Source organism: Ambystoma mexicanum, chromosome 5p (assembly GCF_040938575.1).
Source record: "Ambystoma mexicanum isolate Mex_15411 chromosome 5p, UKY_AmexF1_1, whole genome shotgun sequence".
Lineage (NCBI taxonomy): Eukaryota > Metazoa > Chordata > Amphibia > Caudata > Ambystomatidae > Ambystoma > Ambystoma mexicanum.
Window position 1 is genome coordinate 927421895 of NC_090930.1, and position 25089 is coordinate 927446983.

The 25089-nt window shown below is 46.5% G+C and overlaps 1 protein-coding gene across 3 annotated transcripts in view; it reads right to left on the reverse strand.

The window, feature by feature from the left end:
- Positions 1 to 25089, reverse strand: part of LZTFL1 (leucine zipper transcription factor like 1) — a 488680-nt gene that overhangs the window by 163534 nt on the left and 300057 nt on the right. For all 3 annotated transcript variants that reach the window (XM_069613360.1, XM_069613358.1, XM_069613359.1), the window contains one exon: positions 16821 to 16886. In XM_069613360.1, the coding sequence (XP_069469461.1) occupies positions 16821 to 16886 (66 nt within the window). The remainder of the gene's footprint in view (positions 1 to 16820; positions 16887 to 25089) is intronic.

Genomic DNA, 25089 nt, shown 5'->3' on the forward strand with positions numbered 1-25089 from the left:
CCACTCAGATTGGTGCATCAGAATACCGCTCTTTACAAATGTATTCGCAAGATCCCAGATTTAGACAAAATGTGGAATACATATTCCACCTACTCTATGAAAGTGAATTAGCAACACTATGTTACGGAGTTGCACACATTTTGAAATCTGGAACCCGCTTTCAGAATATGTCAGCTACGCAGTTAATACAAAAAGTACAGGAAAACGATGAGGTTTTACAATCAAGTATAACAAATTTGTTTGCAAACATGCGTGGTACAAAGGAATATTGGTTCCGATGGCACGGACACGTGCGTTGTATGATCAGAAACCTTGGACCACCGACTTGGTTTGTTACGCTAAGTTGTGCAGAATATGCATGGGAAGATTTACATGAGTTCCTATGCATAGCAAACAGCAACAAAAACAACAGATATATTAACACCTGGAGAACTTTGCTCTCTAGATCCAGTTAATGTGTTAAGATATTTCCATCATCGTTTCATTGCCATGCTACACTTTATTTGCAATAAAACTGTTCCTCCCCTTGGAGAAGTGCAACACTTCTTTTGGAGAAAAGAATATCCAGCGAGAGGAGCACCACATATTCGCATGCTGTTATGGATCAAAGGTGCACCGAAATTTGGTCGAGACAGTGATAGCACTGTTTTGCAGTTTATCCAAAAATATGTCACTTGTGAAATCCCATCACAACAGACACATAGTGAGCTGCATCGGCAGATTTTACAATTTCAAAGACACAAATTAGCAAATATTGTCACAGCAAATACAAAAACAAAGGTACATACTACACCAAATGCTGCTTTGGTTTCCCTTGACCAGTTACATAAACAGGTCAAATAAACAACTTCATGTCTTCGGTTCGACATAGTGTTAAAGGTAAATCACCTAAGAACACGTATTACATAAAAAGAAGGGAAGAATCAAAATATATCAATGATTACAATGCAATCATTGCCCTCTTATGGAATGCAAACATAGAGGTGCAGTACATTGCAGACAATTCAACTGCTGTTGCACGATATGTTACAGCCTACTTAACAAAAGCAGAAAAAAACAGAGCTTCAAGACCTCTGGGATGACCTAGCATCAGACAAAACATTATCACAGAAATTGTACAGCCTAGGCATAAAAATGCTCCCTAAAGGACAATGTGGCGCCTATGAAGCAGCAGATCGTTTAACCGTTACTGCATTGTTATGGAAAATCGGACAACATAGTATGGCTAAGTCTTGGTCCTGCAAAATCTAGAAAAAGAGTGCTGAAATCATAGGAGGACAGAGAAACAATTGCCCGAAATGATCCCAACAGCCAAGACATAATAAAAAACAATTTACTGGACACATACTATCCGAACAGGAGTAGCACTTTGGAAAACATGTGTCTGTATCACATAGCTCAAAACTTTGCATACAAAAATAATGTAAAACCCGATGAAAGCAAACAGATATAGAGTGAACGATTGTGAAGGGATCTTAGAGAAACTTACCAAATTAAGCTTAATTAATCATGCAAAATTGTCATTAAAAACTCCTCAACAGAAAGAACTATATTACATGTCTCTGTTACGACTTTTCAAACCATGGAGAAAAAAGGAAGACATGCTAGAAAACTATGACTGCTATGAAGATGCTTTCAAAGCAAATGAAAGCGCCATCATTGATGTGAACTTTACGCAGTAAAAAACAATGTTACACAATGAGCAGCAACAGGAAGAACTACTTCAGGCCCAACTAGACAAGGACTCTTCCGACAGTAGCCAACCTTCTGTAACAGGAAGTCAAGAACCACTAGGACAACCACTAATAGCAAATGAGGCTGAAGTAGCTATGGCAGAAGTAGAAAACACCATGTATCAGTATCAAGAAGATACAGAAGCCTTAAATGTAAAACAAGCAAAACTTAAAGATTAGCACACCATTTTTGAAGATGTAACAAAACAAATTGTACATGGTGTACAACACAAAAATAAAGAATGTACCTGCCAAAATTGCAAACCTATACTGCTGCACGTGAGTGGTGAAGCTGGATCAGGGAAAGCATTCTTAATCAAAATCATCAGCAGGTTCCTTCAACAACTGACAAACAACAAACTGTCAGCTGTTATAACAGCCCCCACAAGTTTAGCTGCCTACAACATAGGCGGTGTCACTTTACACCGATTACTACTGCTTCCAGTAGAGCATCAAAATAAATTAGACTATTACAAACTTTCTGCAGAAGCTGAAATGGAATTACGCAGAGTACTAAAACAAATGAAAATGCTACTAATAGATGAACTGAGCATGGTCTCCAACCAAGAAGTACTTAAAACTAACAACTAAGAACTCTTTGCAGGTAAACACATTATCATTTTCGGAGATCTCCTACAATTGACACCAGTGAAAGGTGAACCTATTTTTAAAACCTCAGGCCACAAACTCTGCCGGAAAACTGTTGGTAGTATAGTTAATGTCAACCTTTGGCAACATTTCCAATACAGAGAATTAACTGAGAACATGCAGCAATCTGCAGATCTCACTTATGCCAACATCTTAAAAAGTATTCGAGTTGGTGTACTATCGCAAGAAGCGCAAGTTGTATTGAAAAACAGGCACATTCATGCACTTTATGGCGATAATGCATGTGCAACTGATGTTATGGACCAAATAGCGCACAAAAATGTCAATTGTATGGCCTTAATGCCAACTCTTGCAAGCCGTTTCATATTGAATGAAACAATGTTAAATAAAGAAATGCAACCAATAATGGAAATTAGCGCCACAGACAAACTAGACGCACACGGTATGACAGTACCCATGTGTGAGCAAGCCACAACAAGACTAAATAGTTTAGAAAATTCAATCTCCAACATAGCTGGATTGGAAAAAATATTTAAAATTATCCTTAAATTGTAGAGTAATGCTTAAACGTAACCTTGATGTCGAGCAACTGCTAGTTAATGGAGCACTAGGTACAGTTGTTGGCTTTCAATCATACCCACGTGACAGCAACATTCAGTTTGTCAATATTCGCTTTGATAAAGTTTCAGAAGTGAAAAGGATAGGGCGCTCACTTGCTCGATTCCTTCTCTTGAAAGACATGTATGTACGTAGAGAGCAATTTTCTCTAACTCTTGCATATGCAGTTACCATTCATAAATCCCAATGTCTTATCCTAGACAAAGCATTGAACACATTCACACGGACAGAATGCTCTGGGAGACAACAGACTAACACCTGTAAGGAACGCATGGTGGCACTAGTAAGACACAATTGATCATAGTTCAAAGGTGTTCATTGAATTTGTACAAGTGTGTGGTGAATGCCTATCTAAACCTAAATCTACAGATGGGAGCAAGCTACGACCATCAAATTATAATAATGCAGTCCTAGCGGAGTTCAGTCAAATTAAAAAGGGCCTACACTAAAAAAAATATTGCCAATCCTTACCACTCATTTACAAATAATGTGGGGTGATGTTCATGAAAAAGAAAGAAGTGTTCCCAAAATGATAAGTCAGGATAGTCGGGCCGTTGGCCTCTCTTCCCCAAGTTTTCAGCACAGGACAAGGTAGTTCACTCGAGCAAAGCACACACTCTGGCTTCTGCAGCTCAAGGATGCAGTTTAATTTTCACAGTTCAGGACCTTCTGTGTGCAAGCCTCTTTACTTCTTGCAAGTCTCTTGACTCAGAGGGCCTGGTATACAAAAACATGAAAACATTATTCAGTATCCAATTTGGGTGTTCAGCCTGGATCCCCCTCTTCCGGGCTCGGATCCCTTTTTTCCCCCTCAGCCGGGCTCGGACCAGTTGCGATGTACTTTAAACTATCAAATACTTTCGAATGTGCACAGGGTTTAGCTTGACCCGTTACAGGACCACTTTGATCTGAATATTCCTTTTTCTCACAGTCAGCATCAGTTGGATACTTAACAGATTTTTGAATGAGCACCCACATTGCGCCGGACCACTCTGTGTATGGTGTTTTTCTTGGCCTCCCAAAGTTCAGTTACTCCGACTCACCGGCTGTGCGGTCTTTGGTGTTGCTTTGTTCGGCAATGTTTTTTGTCAGGCGTAGCTCACCTCCTTTCATACTCTTAAGGTCTCACTAAGAAGGCTTCCCTCAGCCGGGCTCAAGCCTCCTTTCAAAATTCTCAAAAAATGTTCTTTGGACTCCTAATCCCAGAATGCACTGGGCTAATTTCGCTCCCACTTCACAGCTCCCCAAAACTGCATTTACTGGCATTGGAAGGTGCAGGAGCAAAAAGGGGATGTTGATCTGAGGTCAGGGTCTATCCACCTGGCCCTCAAATACGTGGGTTCTCCTGCCTGGCCCAGGGGAGGAGTCTTGCTGTGGGTACCGCCAGGCAACCCCGGCTGCCCCTGGTCTTACCTTCTAAGGTAGAGCTCCCTCTCCACAGTGAAGTCTCCTCTGACCTCAAAGGGCCAGTGTCAAGGCGGTTTTCTCTTGCTCCAGGTCTCCCAGGGTTTCTGTAGCTCTTGTGGTCTTCCTCTGGCTTCTTGCACCTTCCAGTATCCCCAACTCGCTCAAAGTGTGCTTTCCTACTCTGCCTTTTATGCTGCCTGGGAGAGTCAAGTGAAGTCAGGTGTGAGAAATTATAAGTGCCCAAATTGCATTAGAGGGACAACATGAGGATGGTTGGTGGTAGTTTTTCCTCTGTGTCGTAAGGTGTTTTATATGAGTAATCTTAACTACTCCCAATCGCCTCTTCTTCACAGTACTTTGTAAAGATGGGGAGGGGAAGATGTTGAGTGTTTGGAAATGCCCCAAAATGTTAGAGGGGTTGTGCGATTATGGATAACGGCAAGAAGGGATCCCTCTTCTTGTCATTATCCCCAATCGCACAACCAGTCTACCACTTTTGGCCATTTCCAAACACATCTTCCCCAAATTATAATAATGCAGTCCTAGCGGAGTCCAGTCAAATTAAAAAGGGCCTATACTAAAAAGAAAAAAAAAATATTGCCAATCCTTACCACTAATTTACAAATAATGTGGGTTGATGTTCATGAAAAAGAAAGAAGTGTGCAAAAAAATGATAGCAAGGCTGAAGACGATAGAAACACAGGTATTGCATCTCGCCATCAGGTGTCTCTGCCCCACTCCATGAGGACCTCTCACTCAGATGATCCTCCTGCACTTATCCACCCCCAGCGTCTGGATCCAAAGGCGATGGCCATGCCCTGGCCACCCGAGCAGTATACCTGATGTGTCCCAATACAATGGTCAGGAGAGATCAGACAATTACTGACTGACACACACACCAGACTTCCATTAAGCTTCCCCCACGGATAAAAGGTGGAGCACCAAAGCACACTGGAAACAGAAGTTTGAGACGGCAGCTGAATGAGGGATGAAAAACGGCGAACTACGAGGGGTTTGCAAGGAGGGAAATTCCCTCAACCTTTCTGGAAAGAAATCGTTATGATCGAAAGACCAAGATTGGACAGCTTAAGGCCTGAAGAAAAGTCTGAAGAATCCTGCATTGTATGTCACAGGTACCTTTGCTCCCCCTACATGACTAATTGAGTTGGGGAGAAGCAGCAGCTGCCGTGGTACCGTCCTTGGAACCAAGTAGCAACAGAGAAATCAACACAGCCGGTGGGTTGGTGAGACCGATACAAGACCGATCTGTGTTGAAGCCAAGTTTGCAAGCAGCATCATTGTATACCGAGAGCCGGAACTAACATTGTTAAAACGTGTGGAAAGACGAGAGTAAAGTTGAACTGCTGATGAATGTTTGAACTTGGAAAGGGTACAATATTGTTGACAGAGTGGCCTGGCACAGCGTACATGCTCAATCAAAGGTCGCTGTGAGGTATCCACCCGAAAGGTGGTGGAAGTGAAAGTAAAGAATTGTAAAGAGAAAGATTTTGTGAATCAAATTGATCCTGTGGCGGGTCAAGAAAAATCCTGCGCACATTTAAAAGGATATTGGATATAGAAAAAAAGATTGGAAAATGAGATAAAATAGTCTGAGCCTGATTGAGGGAGATCAATTAAGAACATTGTGTTAAAGTGGGTCTGAGCTCGGAGGAAATCATGCATGTATAACAACCTTTTTATTTTTCCTGGATTGAATTTAAGATCTTCAACATTTTTCCCTAGATCATCAAGTAATTACCCACAGGAGACACTCAAATCTCTTACCGGAGAAACCCGGTTTAATTATTCCAGCCGAAAAAGAAGGAATCTAGACAGGGACACAGAATATTATAGTAGAGCAATAGTGGTTTCCATCTAGTCATGGTGTAGACTCTGCTAATCTAAGTACTGCGTCCGAAATACCCAAAACTGCACACCAAATGATTCCCTCTGTTTTTTGCAAAACCAAGATGCAACCCACAGAGGGTAGATTTCTGCACCATACGTTTGTTTTATTAAGTTTATTTGATTGTTTGCTTGTTAGGTGCATATACAGGAAGTAAAAACAGTTTCAAAGCGTCCTCAGGGCAAAGGGGGTGGGGGGAAGGGGATGTGAAACAATTAAACAATGAATACGATTAAATACATAAAGAAATAATACAGTGGGTGGGGAGGATGAACCTGCTATGCATTGTGAGTGTTCAGAACATGCAAGTGCAGAAAGGAGGGGGAATGGGATAAGTGCTGTGGTGCTCATGTGTGTTCAACAGGTATGTGCAATGTAGGGTAAGTGCGAGCCTCCGCGGAGGAAGGTGAACCGAGGCAAGTGCTGAGGAAATACAGAACTGAAGGTGCTTTGGTGCGGGAGGTCAGGGCTCCAAGGATGCATAAGGGCCCTGCACACCAAACTAGCAACTGTGAATTTAGCAGAGGAGAATGGGGGCCAGGGGAGGAGGTAAAGAGGAAAGTCTTGAGAAGCTTCCGGAATTTATTAAAGTCCTGCTCAATACAAAGAGGGAGGGGGAGGCTGTTCCAAAGAAGAGGGAAAGCAGAGTAAAGCGATAGACCACCTGCACTATGTTTAGCGAAAAACTTTACACACTAAGAGTTGGTGCCAGAGGAGCGCAGGGCTCTAGAGGGGGAATATTTAGTAAGAAAGAGTTGCAGATGGAACAAGTTACTTACCTGTAACTGTTGTTCTCGAGCATGGGTCTGGCATGGATTCACATGCTCATGAATATTCCCCGAATATTCCCCGTCGTCAGGCTGGGAATCCTCGGTAAAGAAAAAAATCAGTATCAGTTTCATTTCCGATCTGTCTTTCTTAGTAGTAACCAATCACTGATCTCTGGGTCATACTGCCCACAGCCAATGACTGTCCTCTCCCTAAGCCCCTCCCCTGGCAGCCATCCTCCGATTTGGTAGCACGTTAAGTGGCAGTATGACCAAGTGAAGAGCCGCAGCGGGGAAGGAGGGAGGGTTTGCATGTGAATCCATGCCAGACCCATGCTGGAGAACAACAGTTACAGGTAAGTAACTTGTTCCTTCTCCAGCATGTGGTCTGGCATGGATTCACATGCTCATGAATATAAGAATACATAGCAGTATACACATGCACAACCACGGGAGGTGGCAAAAGGCTCAACATTAAGCATTACATAAACTCAACAATAAGCAACTCTTACTTCCCCACCAGGCCCACCTTCAGGCGAACAGGTTGTGCAGCACTGCTTGGCTGACTCTGGACTCCTCCCTGGAATCCTGGTCGGCGCAGTAGAATCTCGTGAAGGTGTGCGTCGACCTCCACGTAGCAGCCCTGCAGATGTCCAGCAGGGGCACACCAGACAAGAACGCCATAGTACCAGCGATCGCTCTGGTCGAATGGGCTCTCGGACGGCCGGGCAACGGTCGGTTTGCTAACCGGTGACAGTGCATGATGCAGCCGGAGAGCCATCTGGAAATGGAAGCCTTCGAGAGAGCCTTCCCCTGGTTCACAGGTCTAAAGTTCACAAACAGCTGTGATGTCTTCCGAAAACTCTTCGTTCGGTCCACATAGAATTTAAGCACTCTAGCTACATCCAGCGAATGCAAAGTCCTCTCGGCCGGCGATGAAGGCGACGGGAAGAAAACTGGTAACACCAAGGGCTCGTTAAGATGGAAGTCCGACAGCACCTTGGGCATGAAGGAGGGGTGCGTCCTCAGCACCACCCTCGTATCGTGAAAGGTCAAGTATGGGGGCTTGCAGGATAGGGCCTGAATCTCTCCCAGGCGTCGTGCAGAGGTGATGGCCACCAGGAACGCTGTCTTCCACGACAGGAACTTCAAAGGAGCCGAATGCAAAGGCTCGAATAGCAGCCCCATGAGCCTGGTCAGCACCACGTTGAGCTCCCACGCCGGTGCAGGAGCCTTCACCGGCGGGAACGATCGGAACAGTCCTTTCATAAATTCCTTCACCAGTCGATGAGACCACAAGGACGCCTGTCCTGTAGTTCTGGTGTATCGTGAGATTGCCGCCAGATGTATCTTGATGGAAGCGTGAGCTAGTCCAGCCTTGGCCAGCGACAGTAGGCATGGTAGCACTTGAGGTGCCGTAATCCGTAGAGGGTTGATCTTCTGTGCACGGCACCAGACAGAGAACCTCTTCCACTTATGTCCGTAGCATTTAAGAGTTCAGGACGCCCTGGCCTTTGCAAGAACCTCTCTGCAGTCAGCCGGGATATCGTACCCTCCAAACTCTAGTGCTGCAGGAGCCAGGCCTCCAAGTTCAGCGACTCCGGGTCGTGACAAAGGATGGCGCCGCCTCCTCTGGAAAGAAGATCTGCGTCCGTCAGCAGCTTGACCGGTGGGGATGCTGACAAGTCCAGAAGGTCCGGGAACCAGATCTGGCTCGGCCACGCCAGTGCAACGAGGATCATCTTGCACCGGGACCTCTTGAGCTGGTTGATGAGTCGGAGCAGCAACGGCAACGGAGGGAACGCATATAGGAACAGGCCATCCCAGGGGAACGAGAAGGCATCGCCCATGCTCCTCGGCTGGGGAAACCTGCTGGCGAACCTCTGGCATTTGGAGTTCGTCGCCGTCGCTGAAAGAGTCGATCCACTTGATCCTGGCGTAGTTCCCCACTCGTGGCACGAGTGCAGCTCTCTGCTGAGTGAGTCGGCGATGGCGTTTTTTATCCCTGCCAGATGAAACGGCACCAGAAACATCCCTTGGGCAACGGCCCAATGCCATTGATCCTGGGCTTCCTTGGATAGGGCAGGGGATCTGGTTCCGTCCTGCTTCCGAATGTAGAACATTGTGGTGGTGTTGTCGGTGAAGATCCTCACCACCTTGCCCTTGAGGGACGGGAGAAAGGACCCGAGGGCCCAGAACACTGCACGGAGCTCCAGGATGTTGATGTGGAGCGGCTTCTCCTCCGGGAGCCACAGGCCTCTCGCGTGAAGATCTCCGGTGTGCGCTCCCCACCCCTGCAGGGAAGCGTCCGTCGTCACCATTACTTGGTGGGCCGGGGTCAGAAAGTATGTCCCTGCCGCCAGATGAGCGTGGGTGTCCCACCACCGGATCGCTCGTCGGAAGGTCTCGTTGAGAGGGATCCTGTCCTCGAAGCTGCCCGTCGCTTGGATCCAGCGGGTATCGAACTCCTGTAGAGGGCGCTTCCGAAGCCTGCATAGGCGCACGAGATATATGCAAGAGGACATCATCCCGAGGAGGGACTTGATGGACCTCACCTGGCTACGTCCATGGCCAGCAGACGCTGCACCTTGCCCAGGATGGCCTTTGTCCTTTCCTCCGACGGCGAGGTCAGACGCGACACTGTGTCGAGCTTGGCTCCAAGAAACAGTGCGACTTGCGAGGGGACCAGGTGAGATTTTGGGAAGTTGATGGAGAACCCCAGGTCCGTGAGCAGTTGGACGGTCTTCGCTGTGTGTTCTACCGTGAGCTTCCTTGTCCCTGCACGGATGAGCCGATTGTCCAGGTAGGGGTAGACGTGGATCCCCTGCAGGTGCAGCTGCACCGCCACTGGTGCGAGGCACTTGGTGAAAACCCTGGGTGCCGACTTCAATCCGAACGGGAGGGCCTTGAACTGGTAATGCCGTCTTTGGACCACGAACCTGAGGAACTTTCGGTGTCCTTTTAGAATGGGGATGTGGAAGTATGCGTCCTCCAAATCCAACGATGACAGGAAATCGCCCTCCTCCAGCTGTCCCAGCACGTGCTGGAGGGTGACCATCCGGAACTTCTGTGCCTTGATTTACTTGTTCAGTCGTCGCAGGTCCAGGATGGGCCGCCATCCTCCCGTCTTCTTTTTCAGTGAGTATACTGCGGAGCCCCGGAGCCTCTTCGGGACGAGCTAGATGGCACCTTTCTTGAGCATCGCCCTTACCTCCAGTAGTAGTTGAGGGATGTGGTTTTCCTTCCTGGCCACGGGAGGAATGCGAGGGCACTTTTTTAGAAACTCGAGGGCGTGCACCTGGGCCAGGGCATCCAGCACCCAACTGTCAGTGGAGATGGACTCCCACACGCTGACGAACTTTGCCAGCCGGCCTCCCACCGGGGTGCTTCGGTGGGGGCCCGACGCCATGGTCGGTTCAGTCTTGCTTGGAGGACGCCTTGCCGCCTTGGCCTCCCTGGCAACGACGGTGGGATCCACCCGACTTACCTCGTCCCCTATAGGCTTCTTGCAATGAGGAGCAGGCCGTCTGGGGTAGCAGGCCGTCTGGGGTCGCATTGAGCCACCCTCACCGTCTAAGGCAAACGCTGTTGCCTAGCTGGCGGAAACCGGTGTCGGCAAGGTCCGTTGCCACCGTTAAGGCATGGTCCGACGCCACCTCACCTTCCTGCAAGATCTCCAGGGCCTCCTCTGCCCTCTTGTCATCCGGTAGGAAGTCCAACAGGGGGGGCGATCTTGTACCACAATTCCCTGCCGTTGCGGGCCACGATCGCAAGGGCGTTGACCGTCTTAATCGTTGTTGCCGCCGACGAGATAACTCGTCCCATCGCATCAAGCTTCTTTCCTTCGCCATATGGCGGGGAAGTTGACGTTGAGGCCGATCCCCCGCCCCGCTTTCTTCTTGGCCGCCGCTGAGACGACCGAGTCAGGGGTCGGTTGCGCCCTAAAACACAGGGGGGGCCGCGTCGGGGACCCGGTACTTCTTCTCGTACCGATCCCTCTTAGCAGGCGTCAGACGGGTTCTTGAGAAGGGCGAGTCCCTCGTCCCAGATGTCATCCAGCAGAGGCACGGTGAGGACCGTCTTCCTCTTGGCCTTGTGCCGTTGGTAAAGGAACCCCTCCTTCTCTTCGGGGCAGAGCTTGTTAAGTGACTCCAATCAAGCACTCCCACTAAGTCAGTGCCTTGTCTGGGATTGCTCAAGGGAAGCCCTTATTTATATATTTTTATAGCAAGTTATACCCTGGATGATAAACCCTTGTATAACACCCCTCTCTATGAATCCCCCTGATCTCACTAAGCCAAGAAATAGGTTTGTTTTGCAATTTAAAAGGTTTATTGGAAAAAACAATACATATATATATATATATATATATATCATACTTTTATAATAAATTAATATTTGATAGCACCCTTATGAATATAATGTTGATCGACAATAGATAATCTGACACTACCACACTTCTTTACAATCAATGAGGAGTTGGTATAGGAAGGATAAGGTAGCAGAAAATACTTTTATGGTTTCAAGGAAAAGCAAGGAGGGAAAAATGCAGCACAGAAATAAACTTGATATGATTTCAACAAAAGATAATATGATCACTTTTTCTTTGACAATTCCCTCCCCCGTATGCAAGATAAGGAGATGGAAGGAGAGCACACAATTCTCAGGAATACAAAATGCAATACAAATTTCCAGTTCCCCCCAGCGAGCTTAGAGGAAAACAGGTATGATTTTAAAGCAGGCAAGATCCTTTTAAATGTGGTGGCAATGAAGTGAAAAATATGCTGAAAATGCTTTTAATTCCCTCTAGAGGTTCAGGGTGGTGATAGCTATTTAAGATTAGTTCAAGTCACACTTGCGATGCTCAATGAGGGATTAGCAGGTTGAAAACGAATTTTAGCAGTTCAAGCAAAAGTGGCTATTTTGACAGGTGAAGAACTTTGAGCCAAATTGCAAATCGCGGCACTTTTTCTGAATGTGTCGAGCGCGATTACGGAAAAACTGGCTTTAGGGCTTGTTGGAAAGCTTAGAATCATAGCTTTCAAATGAAAGTTAAATCTCGTTCCTAGCACACACGGTCCCAGAGTTACGGACAATTCTGTGGAGATAGTTTTTCGAAATTAAAGTAAACTTCAGAATGATAAAATGACACTTTTCCAGCTTTGACATGACAGAATGAACACACGATTCCTATGATGCAGTTCTGGACAGGTTCAAATGTTTTCAATCAGATTATTTTAAACTAAGAGATTAGTTCTGGCACAGTTCTAGCTGAGTGCTCACACTATAAATTTGAAATAGGCCGTCAAGGTCTGATCAGGTTTGGACTGGACTCCTGGCAGGTGGTTCTGAAGTCACAGCTCTCTGGGTCAGCTCTGCACTTCAGTGGTCTGGTCTCTGGTTCTGGCAAAAGTTCTTGGCAAAGAATCCAACAGCTCGCCCGGCTGTAGAATAGTTTGGTTGGATTGCTGGATTCTGAAGGCCTGCTGAGAAGAGTTCTCAGCTTGTGGGTTAGGCCTTTGCTTTAAGTTCTGTGTTATATCTGGAGTCTAAGTTCTGGATGTTCCTTCTAGATGTTCTGTGGTCCAGCAAAATGCTCCGCAAGAAAATGGAAAATGAATGTCTTGCCTGTCGAAGCAGTCTCTTTTTATGTGTTTTGAAAGTGGGTGTGTGCCTGGGCATAACTAAGCCTGCCCCTGACAACTTATTGGCCAAGCTCTCTCCCTTGATTGGGTGAAGGAAATGGAGTGTCATCGTGATGAGGTAGTTTATGGGTCAGAGGATCCACCCCCGGTCAATTTGCACACAAATCTATTCTTGATCCAAATACATATTTATCTACGTACGATTTTTCTAATATTATATGTCCAGTTAACATATTTTCTGTAGCACCAAACCATCCGATCCCGGTCTTTGTAAGATGTTGTGTCCACTTATGACAGAATTCTGCCCTTTTCATCAAGAACACAACCTCTAAACTTTTCCAGAATTTACACAAACATGCACAAGGAATATGGGCATCAGATGATAAAGTGTCAGATTTTTAGCATACAGACATTCGGAGTAATACACTACTACCCCCCAGAACATACCACAGAGTCCTAACACCTCTTAAAATGTGCACAGAAAAATCACAAGAATAATGATATTAATTATATAATTTTGACAAGTCTGTACTATGAATTATCCACCTTTTTAAAACTATGCTCTGGCCCAGAGGGGTGTGGCTTCCCAAAGCACATGGTGGAATTTCTAGTTTGTCCACTTCCTCCAACTCAAGTTGCTCACAGAGGCACTGCCCCTCCCAGTTTCTCTCAAGAGGAAGCCATTTTACGACCCCCCCCAATATAACATTTGCCTGCCAAGGAAAGTACATTGTTCTGTTTCCTTCTAGTCCTAGGTGCCACTCCCCGGATTCAATCAGAGAGGTGTCATCTCCTTTTGGTGGGGGCAGCAGAATGCAGCCAGGCCTGGGAAGAGTTGCTGGGCAAGTTTCAACTCCTGTTGGGGGTAGTTGCCAGGCAGAATTCAATCTCTCTAAGCCAGGCTTCAGCTAAATGTCACTTTTGTTCCAGTTTTCTACATCCAAATCAAACTTACAATTTTTACACATGCAGCTAGAATGCTGATTCCAAGTTCAAAACTATGACATTTAACAGTTGCAAACTATGTGACACTCAACAGTAGGTCACTCATTTATTTTAAACATTTAGATTTTAGTGGCTTTCAGTCCAATTTAACTTAAGCTGCAGACATCCACAGCTCAGCCAATTTCATTATGAACATTATTTTAGGCTCTTTCTTTTCCCAGATTTTATATGCACACAAAACTGCATTCTGCCAAATGTCTGCTGGTGTTCAGTGAGATTTTTGAATATCTTGCAATGTTTAAAATAGGCATTTTTAGCTTGGATTTCACAGAACAAAGGCGATTTCAAAGCGCTTTTTGAGCTAACCGGCACTGCTGTTTTTCCTTTGGCACCACGTTTCACTCATGGCGCTTCTGGCCCACCCCGCTCGCACTGGTGGGTGGCAGGTCAGGGGACCATTTTTGTGTGCACAAAACGGCGCGGTTTTCCCGGATTCTGGCGCAAATGTGGGCTTTTCCGCCATCTTGGATTTTCTAAGGCCACAGAACCAAATGTTGCAGCATAATAACTTGAACGTGGGTCAAGACACCCAACAAGCTGGAAAAGCTCGGATGCCCTGGCAATCATAGCGTGGAAGGACCCAATCTCGTCGGGCGGGGAGGCCCGAGTCGGAGGCGATGGGAGATCCGTCCTATCGTCACTGCCGTCGTCATCCGTGCCCGTCGTGGCTGTGTCTGTTCCCGTGTCATCCCCAGGGACGGGGGACGGGGGCAAAGGTTGAGCAGGCCAAGAGGGCTGAAAAGGCAGGGCTGGATGGGTCCGTCTCCTCTTGCTTGGGGGACTTCCCGACGGGCCCGGTTCTGGCTCCTCCGTCGGGCCTGGCTCCGGCTCCTCCATTGGTTGTAGGGGCAATCTCGTCCTTATCTCCGTACATAAGGATTGTATTGCCAAGAAAATGGCCGCCGAGTTGTCCTGCGGCTCAGGAAGCAACGGGCACGACGGTTGACTTGGAACCTCGCCGTCGCTCTCGTCGTCCTCTTCGTCGGGATCCTTCCCGTGGGACCAGGCCTCATCAACGCCCTTGTCGAGGCCCTCCAAGACTTCAACCAGCTCCTCCTCGGAGGCTGTGTCCGTATCCACGATGGCCATCGGCCCCCCCCTCTCTTTTTCATCCGGGGTCTTCACAGGGGTCCTCGATTGGCCTGAAAGAGGCTTCCCTCCGCGGTGGCAGGGAAACTCTGGGCCCCGAGGTCGCCTCCACTGATGTAGCCTCCACAGGCTGCATCAGGGCCGCTGCGACTTCCTCGATAGAGGCCTTAGCCGGGTGAATCAAGGCCTTCACCACCTTCTGTGGTCCTGTGACCTTCACCTTGGGGGGTGGGTCACCGCCTCGCTCCCCCTTGGCTGGATCCTTCGAGCCTGACCGGGGCCTCTCCAGAAGCTTCGCCAGGTTCTCGGCTTTTCTCTTCCCCGAGCCAGAGCGTTGGCACATGGTTGATGGCGCCGGAGAGGATGCGCCCTGCCTGGCAGCCGAGGAGCCTGACCGTTCGGCGCTCCCGGTGCCCGCGGACTCGCTGTGCTTTGCCTTCTGTTGGGCCCCCGTCGCCGGGGCGCCCTCACAGGACTTAGAAGACCGCTCACACTACTTCTTTTTCTTCTCACCTGACGGGCTCTTCCCTTCCAGCCAGTTGGAGAGGCGAAGATGTCGATCCTTGATGGTCCGCTCTGACATGTTCCCACAAAAACACACAGTCCTTCTCCATGTGCGCTTTGTCCTCATGAAGGCAGTAGAGCCATTTTGAATGCTCGTCCTCCTTGAACACATTCTGTAGCTGGCATCCAGGACAAACCCTGAACAGCTTTCCGGGCGTCGAGCTTCCTTTCTCCTGGGCCATGTCCGGATAGGCCTCAGAAACTTCTGGACTCCTCCACGAAGCGTAACTCGACGAAAACTTCACCCTTGAGGGGCTTAGAAAATCCAAAACGGGTCCCCGTTGATCAGATGGAGAAACGGTGGAGCTTGAGGCTCTGTTTAACCGAAAAATGAGAAAATCTCTTTGAAAAAAAGCACGAAAACGCAGCAAGCTCGAGAGCTAAAGCACGAGGACTCCCAACACTTGAACATGCAGTAAAAATCTGAGGATGGCTGCCAGGGGAGGAGCTTAGGGAGAGGACAGTCATTGGCTGTGGGGAGTATGACCCAGAGATCAGTGATTGGTCACTACTAAGAAAGACAGATGAGAAACGAAACGGATACTGATTTTTTTTCTTTACCGAGGATTGTCAGCCTGACGACGGGGAATATTCATGAGCATGTGAATCCATGCCAGACCCCATGCTGGACAAAGTGTGGTCCCTGGCCTCAAACAGCCTTGTAGATGTTACAGAGGGATTTGATTTTAATCTGTGAAGCAACCAGGAGCCAGTGATGACTTTTTAAGGCAGGAGAGATGCGGTCCCTGGGCTTGAGGCCAAGGATACATCTCACTGCCCTATTCTAGATTAGCTGGAGATGTCGCAGAGTGGAGGAGGTAGGTTCAGGCGGAGGCTATTGCAATAGTGAAGCATAGAGAGAATCAGGGCTCGAGTAACATTGAGCTTCTCAGGGAATTGGAATTGCTACTGTATTATAATAGGTCACGAGTGGTATAATAATTTCAAAGAGGAGCACTTTGTGGGAGGAAGGCATTCATTAGAAATGATTGGCTTTCCAGAGCTTTTTCCTGCATGCTCATTCTGCTCAAGTAATTTTTAAACTATGCCCACGTTACAAAAGTAACGTTTTTTTTTAATCTTAAGTGTGCATGTAAGGAAATCAACACCTTTGTTTGGCGATCAGCTCTACGATTGTATGTTTTCTGCATACAAAATAGGGCTGGGCGATATATCAAGTTTTAGAGATATATCAATATATTTTCAAAATCGATATAGGATGAGACAATGTTGTTAACATCAAGATATATACATAAATATAAACATGATTACATTATACTACAATCTTGCATATACATTTTGATATGCGTATTCTCAAAGAGGAATATATACACACTGACTTTTGGTCCATATCGCCCAGCCCAAATACAACACACTTAATTCACAAAAGCATTGGTTCCAGTTTGTGTACTGGGACTAGTTAGGACATAGGTCACAATATTTATCAGTACATTAATATTTTAGTGCAGAAAATTACCTGTGTTTCTATCGTCTTCAACCTTGCTTTTAATTTTTCATTTTCTTCATTAAGTCTTGAAATTTCCTTTTCATTGAGGAAAAAAACATTAATCTCTTAGTACTTGCCAGTGCATTATGTCACTACAATAACGCGGTTGATGATTGGAACAATATTTAAATTGAGCAAAGGGTCAGACACCAGCTTTTTCAGATAACAAATAACTAAATGGAATCATAAAGTCGCAACTCGTACGATGGATGGATGTATACATCAGTGGAAAAATACATTGAAAAAGATAAAGATAAAGACTACAAACGCTGTGCGTCGAGACGCTCGACTCGATGTCCCCCGAGGGCTTCCATCTCGGCTGACGTCACCATTGAGTACATATACCACGCGCAGCCCCCGTTGGCTTCAGTTCTGTTTTTTCCCCCACCATATGCAGAATTAACGGCCTTGATGAGTGCCTTTAAATTATCAGACCTAAAAGGAGTGCAAGGTCCAAAGCTCGGAAATTCAACAATGGGGTAGGTTGGAAAGACGATTAGGAATACGTTGGAGGAACATCCATCCAAAAGAATGTTACCAGGGGTAAGTAACTTGTTCTTCGAATGGATTGTGTCCTCCTACATATTCCTCATCTATGATAGACTCCTAAAGTAGTATTAGGTTCTTTTGGAGGAGGAAGTAAGAATTAAAGAGTTATTGTTTGTCCAGAATGGAGCATAGTACTGCCTTCCCAAATCTTCCTTCATTGTTAGAAGTGTCCAAACAGTAATGTTTTGTTAACATATGGAAGGTGGACCAGGTAGCTGCCTTGCAGATGTACTTTATCAGAACTACCCTATGATGGACAGAGGAAGTTGCCATGCCCCTAGTGGAATGAGCCCTTAAACCTTCTGGGGGATCTTTCCCCGCTAGCCTGTAGCACTCTGAAATAGCCAGTTTGATCCATCTGGATAGGGTCTCTTTGGTGACTGACAGAACTAGTTTGTGCCCTGTATATCCAATGAAAAGTTTGTCATGGTGTCGCAACTTTGCCATTGTCAAAATATTAAAGCTCAGAGCTCTCCTAGGATCAAGCCTATGGAATCTTTCCTCTTCATTACCAGCATGAGGTGGAGGATAGAAAGTCGGAAGCACAATTTTCTAAGCTAAATGGTAATCTGACACAATCTTCAGTAGAAAGAGGGTTTGACCTTACGGATAACCATATCCTTCTAAAAAGTGGTAAACTCAGGTTTACAGGATAATGCCTGCAACTCCCTCACACTGCTGGCTGATTTTATTGCTACTAACAACATGGTTTTGTAAGTTAGCAGTCTTAAAGGGCAAGAATGGAGTGGCTTGAAAGGAGCACAGGTCAAAAACTTTAAAACCAAGTTAAGGTCCATAGGTAGTACTTGGAATGGTGTAGGAGGAAACACATTTGTGAAGCCTTTAGGAAATTGAATTAAGGGTTTGAAATAGGATACCTGTTCTAAGGTTCGCTTGAATATGGAAGGCGCTGCCAGATAACCCTTGATTGTTCCAAATCTGAAGCCCCAGATTTGCCAAATGTAGTAGAATAGATAACATTGTAGGTGTATCGCATTGAAAAGGGCCCACATCCTTTTCCCTACACCAGCTGCAGAACTTGTTCCAACGGCAGCAGTATTGAGATTTTGTTGCTGGCCTTGTAGCTGAAAGCAAACTCTCCATTACATCATCTGGGAGGTGCCAATCCTTGTACCTCAGCCTCTCAGAAACCATGCAAGAAGGCCGAATGTTTTGACCTCTGTATGGAGAATCCGACCCTCCTCTCACGAGAAAAGGTCTTCTCTTTGTGGAAGACATATTGCAGGGCAGATGGACATGTCCAGAGGGTCTGGGTACCATGTCCTCCTGGCCCAATCCGGGGCTATTAAAATCATGGATTTCCCAAACTTTCTCAAACTCCAGATGATGTGAGGAATGACAGGGACTGGAGGAAAGGCATCATTCAGGAGTGGAAATTCCCAGTCCACTACAAACGCATCCCCTAGAGCTTGTCTTGGAGGAAATTCCCTGGAGCAAAACAGTTTGCACTTCCGGTTGACGTTGGTCGCAAACAGACCCACTTTAGGGGTTCCCCAAAGGGTGAAGATCTCTTGGAGGACTCCCTGAGCTTGTTCCCACTCGTGGGAGACTGTGCTCTGCCTGCTCAGAGCATCCGCCGCCGTTTTCTCTTCTCTACTAGGATAACTGCTGATAGAGAGACTCCTTCTTGAATTGCCCAGAACCAGAGCTGCATTGCTTCTCTGCACAGGGGTAGTGACCCTATGCCTCCTCTCTTGTTGAGGTAGTACATGGCCACTGTTGTCCATCATTATCAGGACATTCTTTCCCCATATAAAGGGTAGAAAGGCCTTCAGCACTAGGCTCCAAAAGGTTGATGTGTAGTTTGGACTCTGATGGAACCCAACGGCCACCGATTGTCAGATCGTTCGCAAGGGCTCCCCAAACAGCGAATGAGGTATCCGTCACTACTGTTATATCCAGCTATGGTTGCCAAAAAGGTTCTCCCTTCAGAATGTTGTCCTCACAGGTCCACCACAGAAGGTCCCGTGAGACTCTGCTCTGAATTTGAAGGTGGTCTGACATCCTTCCTGAGAATTGGGACCACTGTGTCCCTGAGAGCCCATTGAAGGTACCTCATTCTCAGGCGAGCCTCTGGCACCAGAAAAATGCAGAATGCCATGAGGCCAAGCAACATCAAAAAGTCCAAGGCCGGAAAACGCTGGGCACTCTGAAACTTGATGTCCATCTGCAAAATGTCTTGGGCCCTCACCTCGAGTGGCAAGGCTTTTCCCCAAGGATGCATCCAGGACTGCTACAATAAACTGGAGTCTCTGAGATGGTATCATGTGAGACTTCTTGTATTGAGGGAGAAGCTCAGTCCGTGCAGGGAGTGGCGGGCGAAACAGAGGTTCTTGGGCCTGTTTGGGTGAACGTGCCCTGATCAGTCAATTATCCAGGTAGGGGTAGACGTGAATCCCCAATCGCCTGATACTTGCTGCCACCACTGCCATTAACTTGGTGAAACCCCTCGGGCGGAGGTCAGCCCGAATGGCAGAACTAGAAACTAATAAGAACCGCAGATGGAAAACCTCAGGTAGTTCCTATGCTTCTGATGGATTGGTACATGAAAGGAAGCATCTTGAAGGTACAATGATACCATCCAATCGTGGAGCTGAAGGGCCTGATAGATCCGAGAAAGTGTGACCATCTTGAACCTGTCCTTCCTGAGGAACTTGAAGTATCTCAAGTCCAAGAAGTATCTCAAATCCAAGATAGGTCTCAGTCCTCCGTCATTCTTGGGGATTAGGAATTAGGGAGAATACCATCCTCTGTTCCTCTCCATCACAGGTACTGGTTCTATAGCACCTTTCTATAGCAGGGTCAACGTTTCCTGCAACAGGAATGTATCTGGAACATTTAGCAAATGGTTTCCCAGTGGATGATCCTGCAGTCTCTGTATAAAGGGGAGGTAGTAACCCTCAGCTATTGTTTCTAAAGCCCATGTATCCAAATGAATACCTCACGATTCTTTCAAATGCTGCGACAGTCTGCCTCCCACCGGGTTGTCGTGCGTCAAGACCTCAGAGTGGTTTTGAGGTGGCTGAAGCAGAAGTGATGGTAAAGACCCAGCTGCTTGGGCGGTTTAGCATCGCTCTTTAGTACACCATGAGCAAATCATCTCTGTCCTCTTTGACTTGCCTGTCCTCTAGTTCTTCCAACTGAGGAGTAGTAGCGAAAAGACCTACCCCTCCAAGATGATCCGCTGGGGTGAAAAGGCTGGGGCTGACCGGACTGTGGCATCTAAAGGACTTGGCTGCTGCCTTTGAGGTCTGCAGCTTTTCAAGGCTTTCCTCAGCCTTACTTCCAAATAAATGGGAGCCGTCAAAGGGCATGTTAAGCAGTCTGGATTGTACATCAGGTTCAGAACCCGACTTCCTCAACCACGCAAATCTGCGTATTACATTGGTTGCCACAATGGCCCTACTGACGCTGTCAGCAGTGTCTAGACGTGATTGCAGAGACACATACAAGGCCTCTTTGCCATCCCTCATCAGGTTCATAAAGCCGTCTCTTTCCTCACCCTCAATGTGATCAGCCGCCATTGCAATGCAGTCCCACATGGTGAATGTAAACTTTGCCAGGGCACATGTGGAATTTGCAGACTTTAAAGCCATGCTGCTAGCAGAAAAGACTTCCTTTGCCCAAGAGTCAAAGCGTTTGCCATCCCCATCAGGGGGTATGGTTGGGTACGCTGCTTGCTTGGAGGCAAATGTAGCTGCCTGTACAACTGGGCTTTCCGGAGTAGGATGAATTGACAGGTAGCCAGGATCGGTACTGGATGGCCTGTATTGTTTGGTCACATTTTTGTTTACTGCAGGGCTAGACTCTGGAGCCTCCCAGTTTGCTGCAACCCTTTTTTGCAGTGCCACATGGAATGGTAAAATAGGGTCATTTTTAGGACACATGTCTAATATATCAGTCAGGTCATCCTTTCAAATGCAGGACCTGGTCTACTACATCCCAGGAATTCCACCACTCCTGTCATTAGGCTCCTTTAGGATGCATCTGCATGATCAGCCACTACCCCACTAGCTGTCTGTAGGGCGTCATGTAGTTCCCTAACCCTGGTCTGTTCTGAATCAAAGCATTCAGGTATATTAGTATTCTTCTGAATACTAGGGGTATCCAATTGGGGACCACATGGAAGGGTATCATCAGAGGTTTCAGAGCCCTCATATATTGAAGTCAAGGACCTGAAAAAAAATCTTTAGGTAAAGGTTTAAAAACCTTTTACTGGCTTTTTTGATGTAAAGGCGAAGAATGTACTATCTATGTCAATGTTTTTGTATCAACGTCAAAGGCCTCGATAGCATTGATGGTCTTGATGTCAGTGGCCTTGATTGTGTCGATGGCTTAACATTTGACTTGTGCTTCGAGGGACTATGCCCTCAACTCGATGTTTTCTTCAATGATTTCTCATAGAGTACTCAAAGACTCTCAAGTAGTCTTAGGCTTATGACCCAGACAAGAGGGTGAACGAGTTTTCGCTTTGCCATCATGCTTGTCTTCGACCGTAGCATGGCCACTTTCCTTATGTCGAGGAGGTTGGGCCTGATCCTCGAAGATTTTGCACATTTTCCATCTAAACAGTTCCTACTCCTCTTTGGAGGAAGATTTAGTTGGGCACACTATGCTGCTTTCTGTGGAAGAAGATGAGGAAGAAGGTAATGTGTGCCTTCTCTTAGATTTTTTCTAAGATGACGAGGAGTCTCTGCTCCTCAAGCGTGATCAGTTCGACCTTTTTTTGTGAGGAGAGCAATCTCTCGACTCATGGGATGACCCAAATTTAGAAGCAGTGGGCAGGGATTTGGGGACAATCCTACCCACTGAAAGCTTAGATTTGCGCTCTTTTAAGGCCTTACCTGTCATCGACTGAAAGGATCAACAGTTGTCGGCTACATGCTCATGCCCATGCACCAGTAGCATATCTTATGCTGGCCCATGATCCACATCTTGGCACCACATTATATACACTTTTTGAGGCCCGTCTTGAGTATTCGGAGTTGAAGACGAGGCCATTTTCAATAAGTTTTAGAAGAAAATTGAAGCACGCCGTTAATCTCGAAGCAATCTCATTCGCAGGAAAAACTGAACTGAAGCCAACGGGCACTGCGTGTGGTGTATGTTCTCGATGATGACGACAGCCGAGATGGAAGCCCTTGAGGCACAGCACCCTCTTCCAAGAGAAATCTTTTTCTGAAGCAGCTAAAGCTGGAAATTAAGGTATCATAGATGAGGAATACGTGGGAGGACGCAATCCATTTGAAAAGGGTGTGTACTTACCTTAACTGGTACATTTCGCAGTTTGGACTATTTGCACAGTATTAACACACCGGTAAATACATTTTAATGTTTTTCTTCACCTAGAGTTATGTACTGAAAGTTTCACCATAACTTAATATTTTCAGTGCACTGATTTGCTTTTAAAAATGGTATCTTCCATCAGGTCTGTGGCTATGCCCTTTCGGGTGGCATGACTCTGGCATGGTATGTAGCCATGCTCTGGGTGTACTAACACTGCCTGCACTACGCATAAGTCCTGCCTTGTGGGTAGTGCATCCAGTTGCACTACTTCCATTTATTTGAAAGTATAAGGCACTTATGCCCAAGTGCAGTAAAGCATTACAAAAAGGAGCTTATTAAATATGTATGCAAACTGGAGGCAAAAGACATGCTATAACATTCCTAAATATTATATATAGAAAGAAGTTGAGTTTTAAGAGACGATCAGAAACATACAAAAGTAAAGGCTGAGCAGAGAGAAAAGGGAAGAGTATTCTATAGATTGGGAGCAAGATGGGACAATGAACGAAAGTGAGACTTTGCAGAAGGAGGCTATGGGACAGCTAATAGGAAGAGAAAGAGAAAAGGACCAAGGAGTTTGAGAACAAACAAACAAGGGAAAACAAACAAGAGAAATTAGCTAATATGGGGCTAAACAGAGTAGACATTTGAAGTCCATACAGAGGGAGCAAAAGCTAAGCTGGGCAGACAATGAAAGCCAACCAAAAAAGCTAGAGAGGGATATATAGAGGTGCAAGGTGAGAGCAGAAACGCAAGACTAAGTTAAACATAATTTGGGTAGAAAGTGCATCACCAGAAAAAGTGAGGAACTGTAGTCAAGATAGGAAAAGGGTTATGGTCTTAGTAGTAGAAAAGGTAGACATTGATAATGTATGCTGATAGTATAAAGTTCACATTTTGTAAACTACCAAGAGAAGCACCCAGGATTGATCTGCATCTTTGTCTCGGCGGGATAGTCAGGGGCAATGCACTCACCTTGGAAGCAAGACGACGTGGAGAATCACAGGTTCAATCCCTGGGTCCGTGCTTAGAAACCCCTGGGTATTAAGCAGGTTATAAATAACCAATTACAAATACAATCTTTGAAGCGTCTTTCTATCCACAGAAGGGGCTTCAATTGGGCTGAGTGTAACACTGAGCTCAGCACACCACCACCAGAGATACTCATTCCAGCTGCCTGAGCCTCCCTGCAAAGGTCGGGGAACCTACAAGGACAGCCCAGGGTCGATCTATGGACCGATTCCCATGATCCCTGACAATCTTCATTGTGGAACTTATTTATGGGTGTCCTGCCATGGGGTGTCCAGTTAAGGACGGACCCAAGGTAGGGTTAGTTCACTCTCCCCCTGGGGGTGCCATGTTGCAGGCTGAAGCTTCCCTTGCAGTCCTCCACCCAGCTCCAAGCCAAAATCCTGTGATCCTGCAGATGCTGCTTTTACTGTCAAAAGAGGAGTGAGTTCATGTTTCCTGTTTATATCAGTCTCATGGTGAAGTACTTTCGGCTTACTGTGGGAATATAAGCAGTTTCCTTTGGGCGTCCGCCAGTCTGGGCGTCCACAGCAAAAGGCTGACAGAGCCAAGGGCTCTTGCAATTATCTGTTTCCTTCTTTGTTGCCGGTTAGCCCCTGTAGACCACTGGTTGCAACAAAAACACTACACAAACAATGCACACAAATAACATTGAAATCACACTCCACCTAAGGATACCAATGAAACAACTTCTTGCATACACCTGCATTTTGTTAAACTGACAACCTCCAGGGGAGTAGCAGGGCACCATCGGACAAGGCATGGTATTCCCCTTAATCTCTTGAGGATACCCCATCCATACCCAAAACCTTAATGGGATATTGTTACACACCAACCCCCACACCGTATCCCCCGACCCCCCATGGACGAGTGGAAAATCGAATTTAGGGGTTGTGGTCATACCACCTTCCACTTATCTTCACATTAAAATGTACCCTACCACACATGACCAGTTCACCCCTCACCCCCCCCCCATCTGCCACACCCCCTCCTCACCCCAAACCAGACAAATCAAACACATTTCAGATACAGCCTTAGCACCGCTCATACCACCCCTGCCCCTTCCCAAACGCACATCCTTCCATTCTACTAAACAATTACAATACTACAATCACTTGGCCAAATTGCCTCCTTAAAGGAATCTACAGCCACCGACATCAACTATGGTTCAACAGTTCCCTCCTCTCTATCAAGCAGGAAGCCAGGCGCCTAGAAAGAGCCTGGCAAAAAGACCCATGCTCCGCCACCAGAACAACACTCCAACACTGCAGCAACAAATACAAAACAGCCATATGCAATGCTAAAGCCATCCATTACCTCAAGAACTCCAATCAGTCACTGATCGTACACAGAA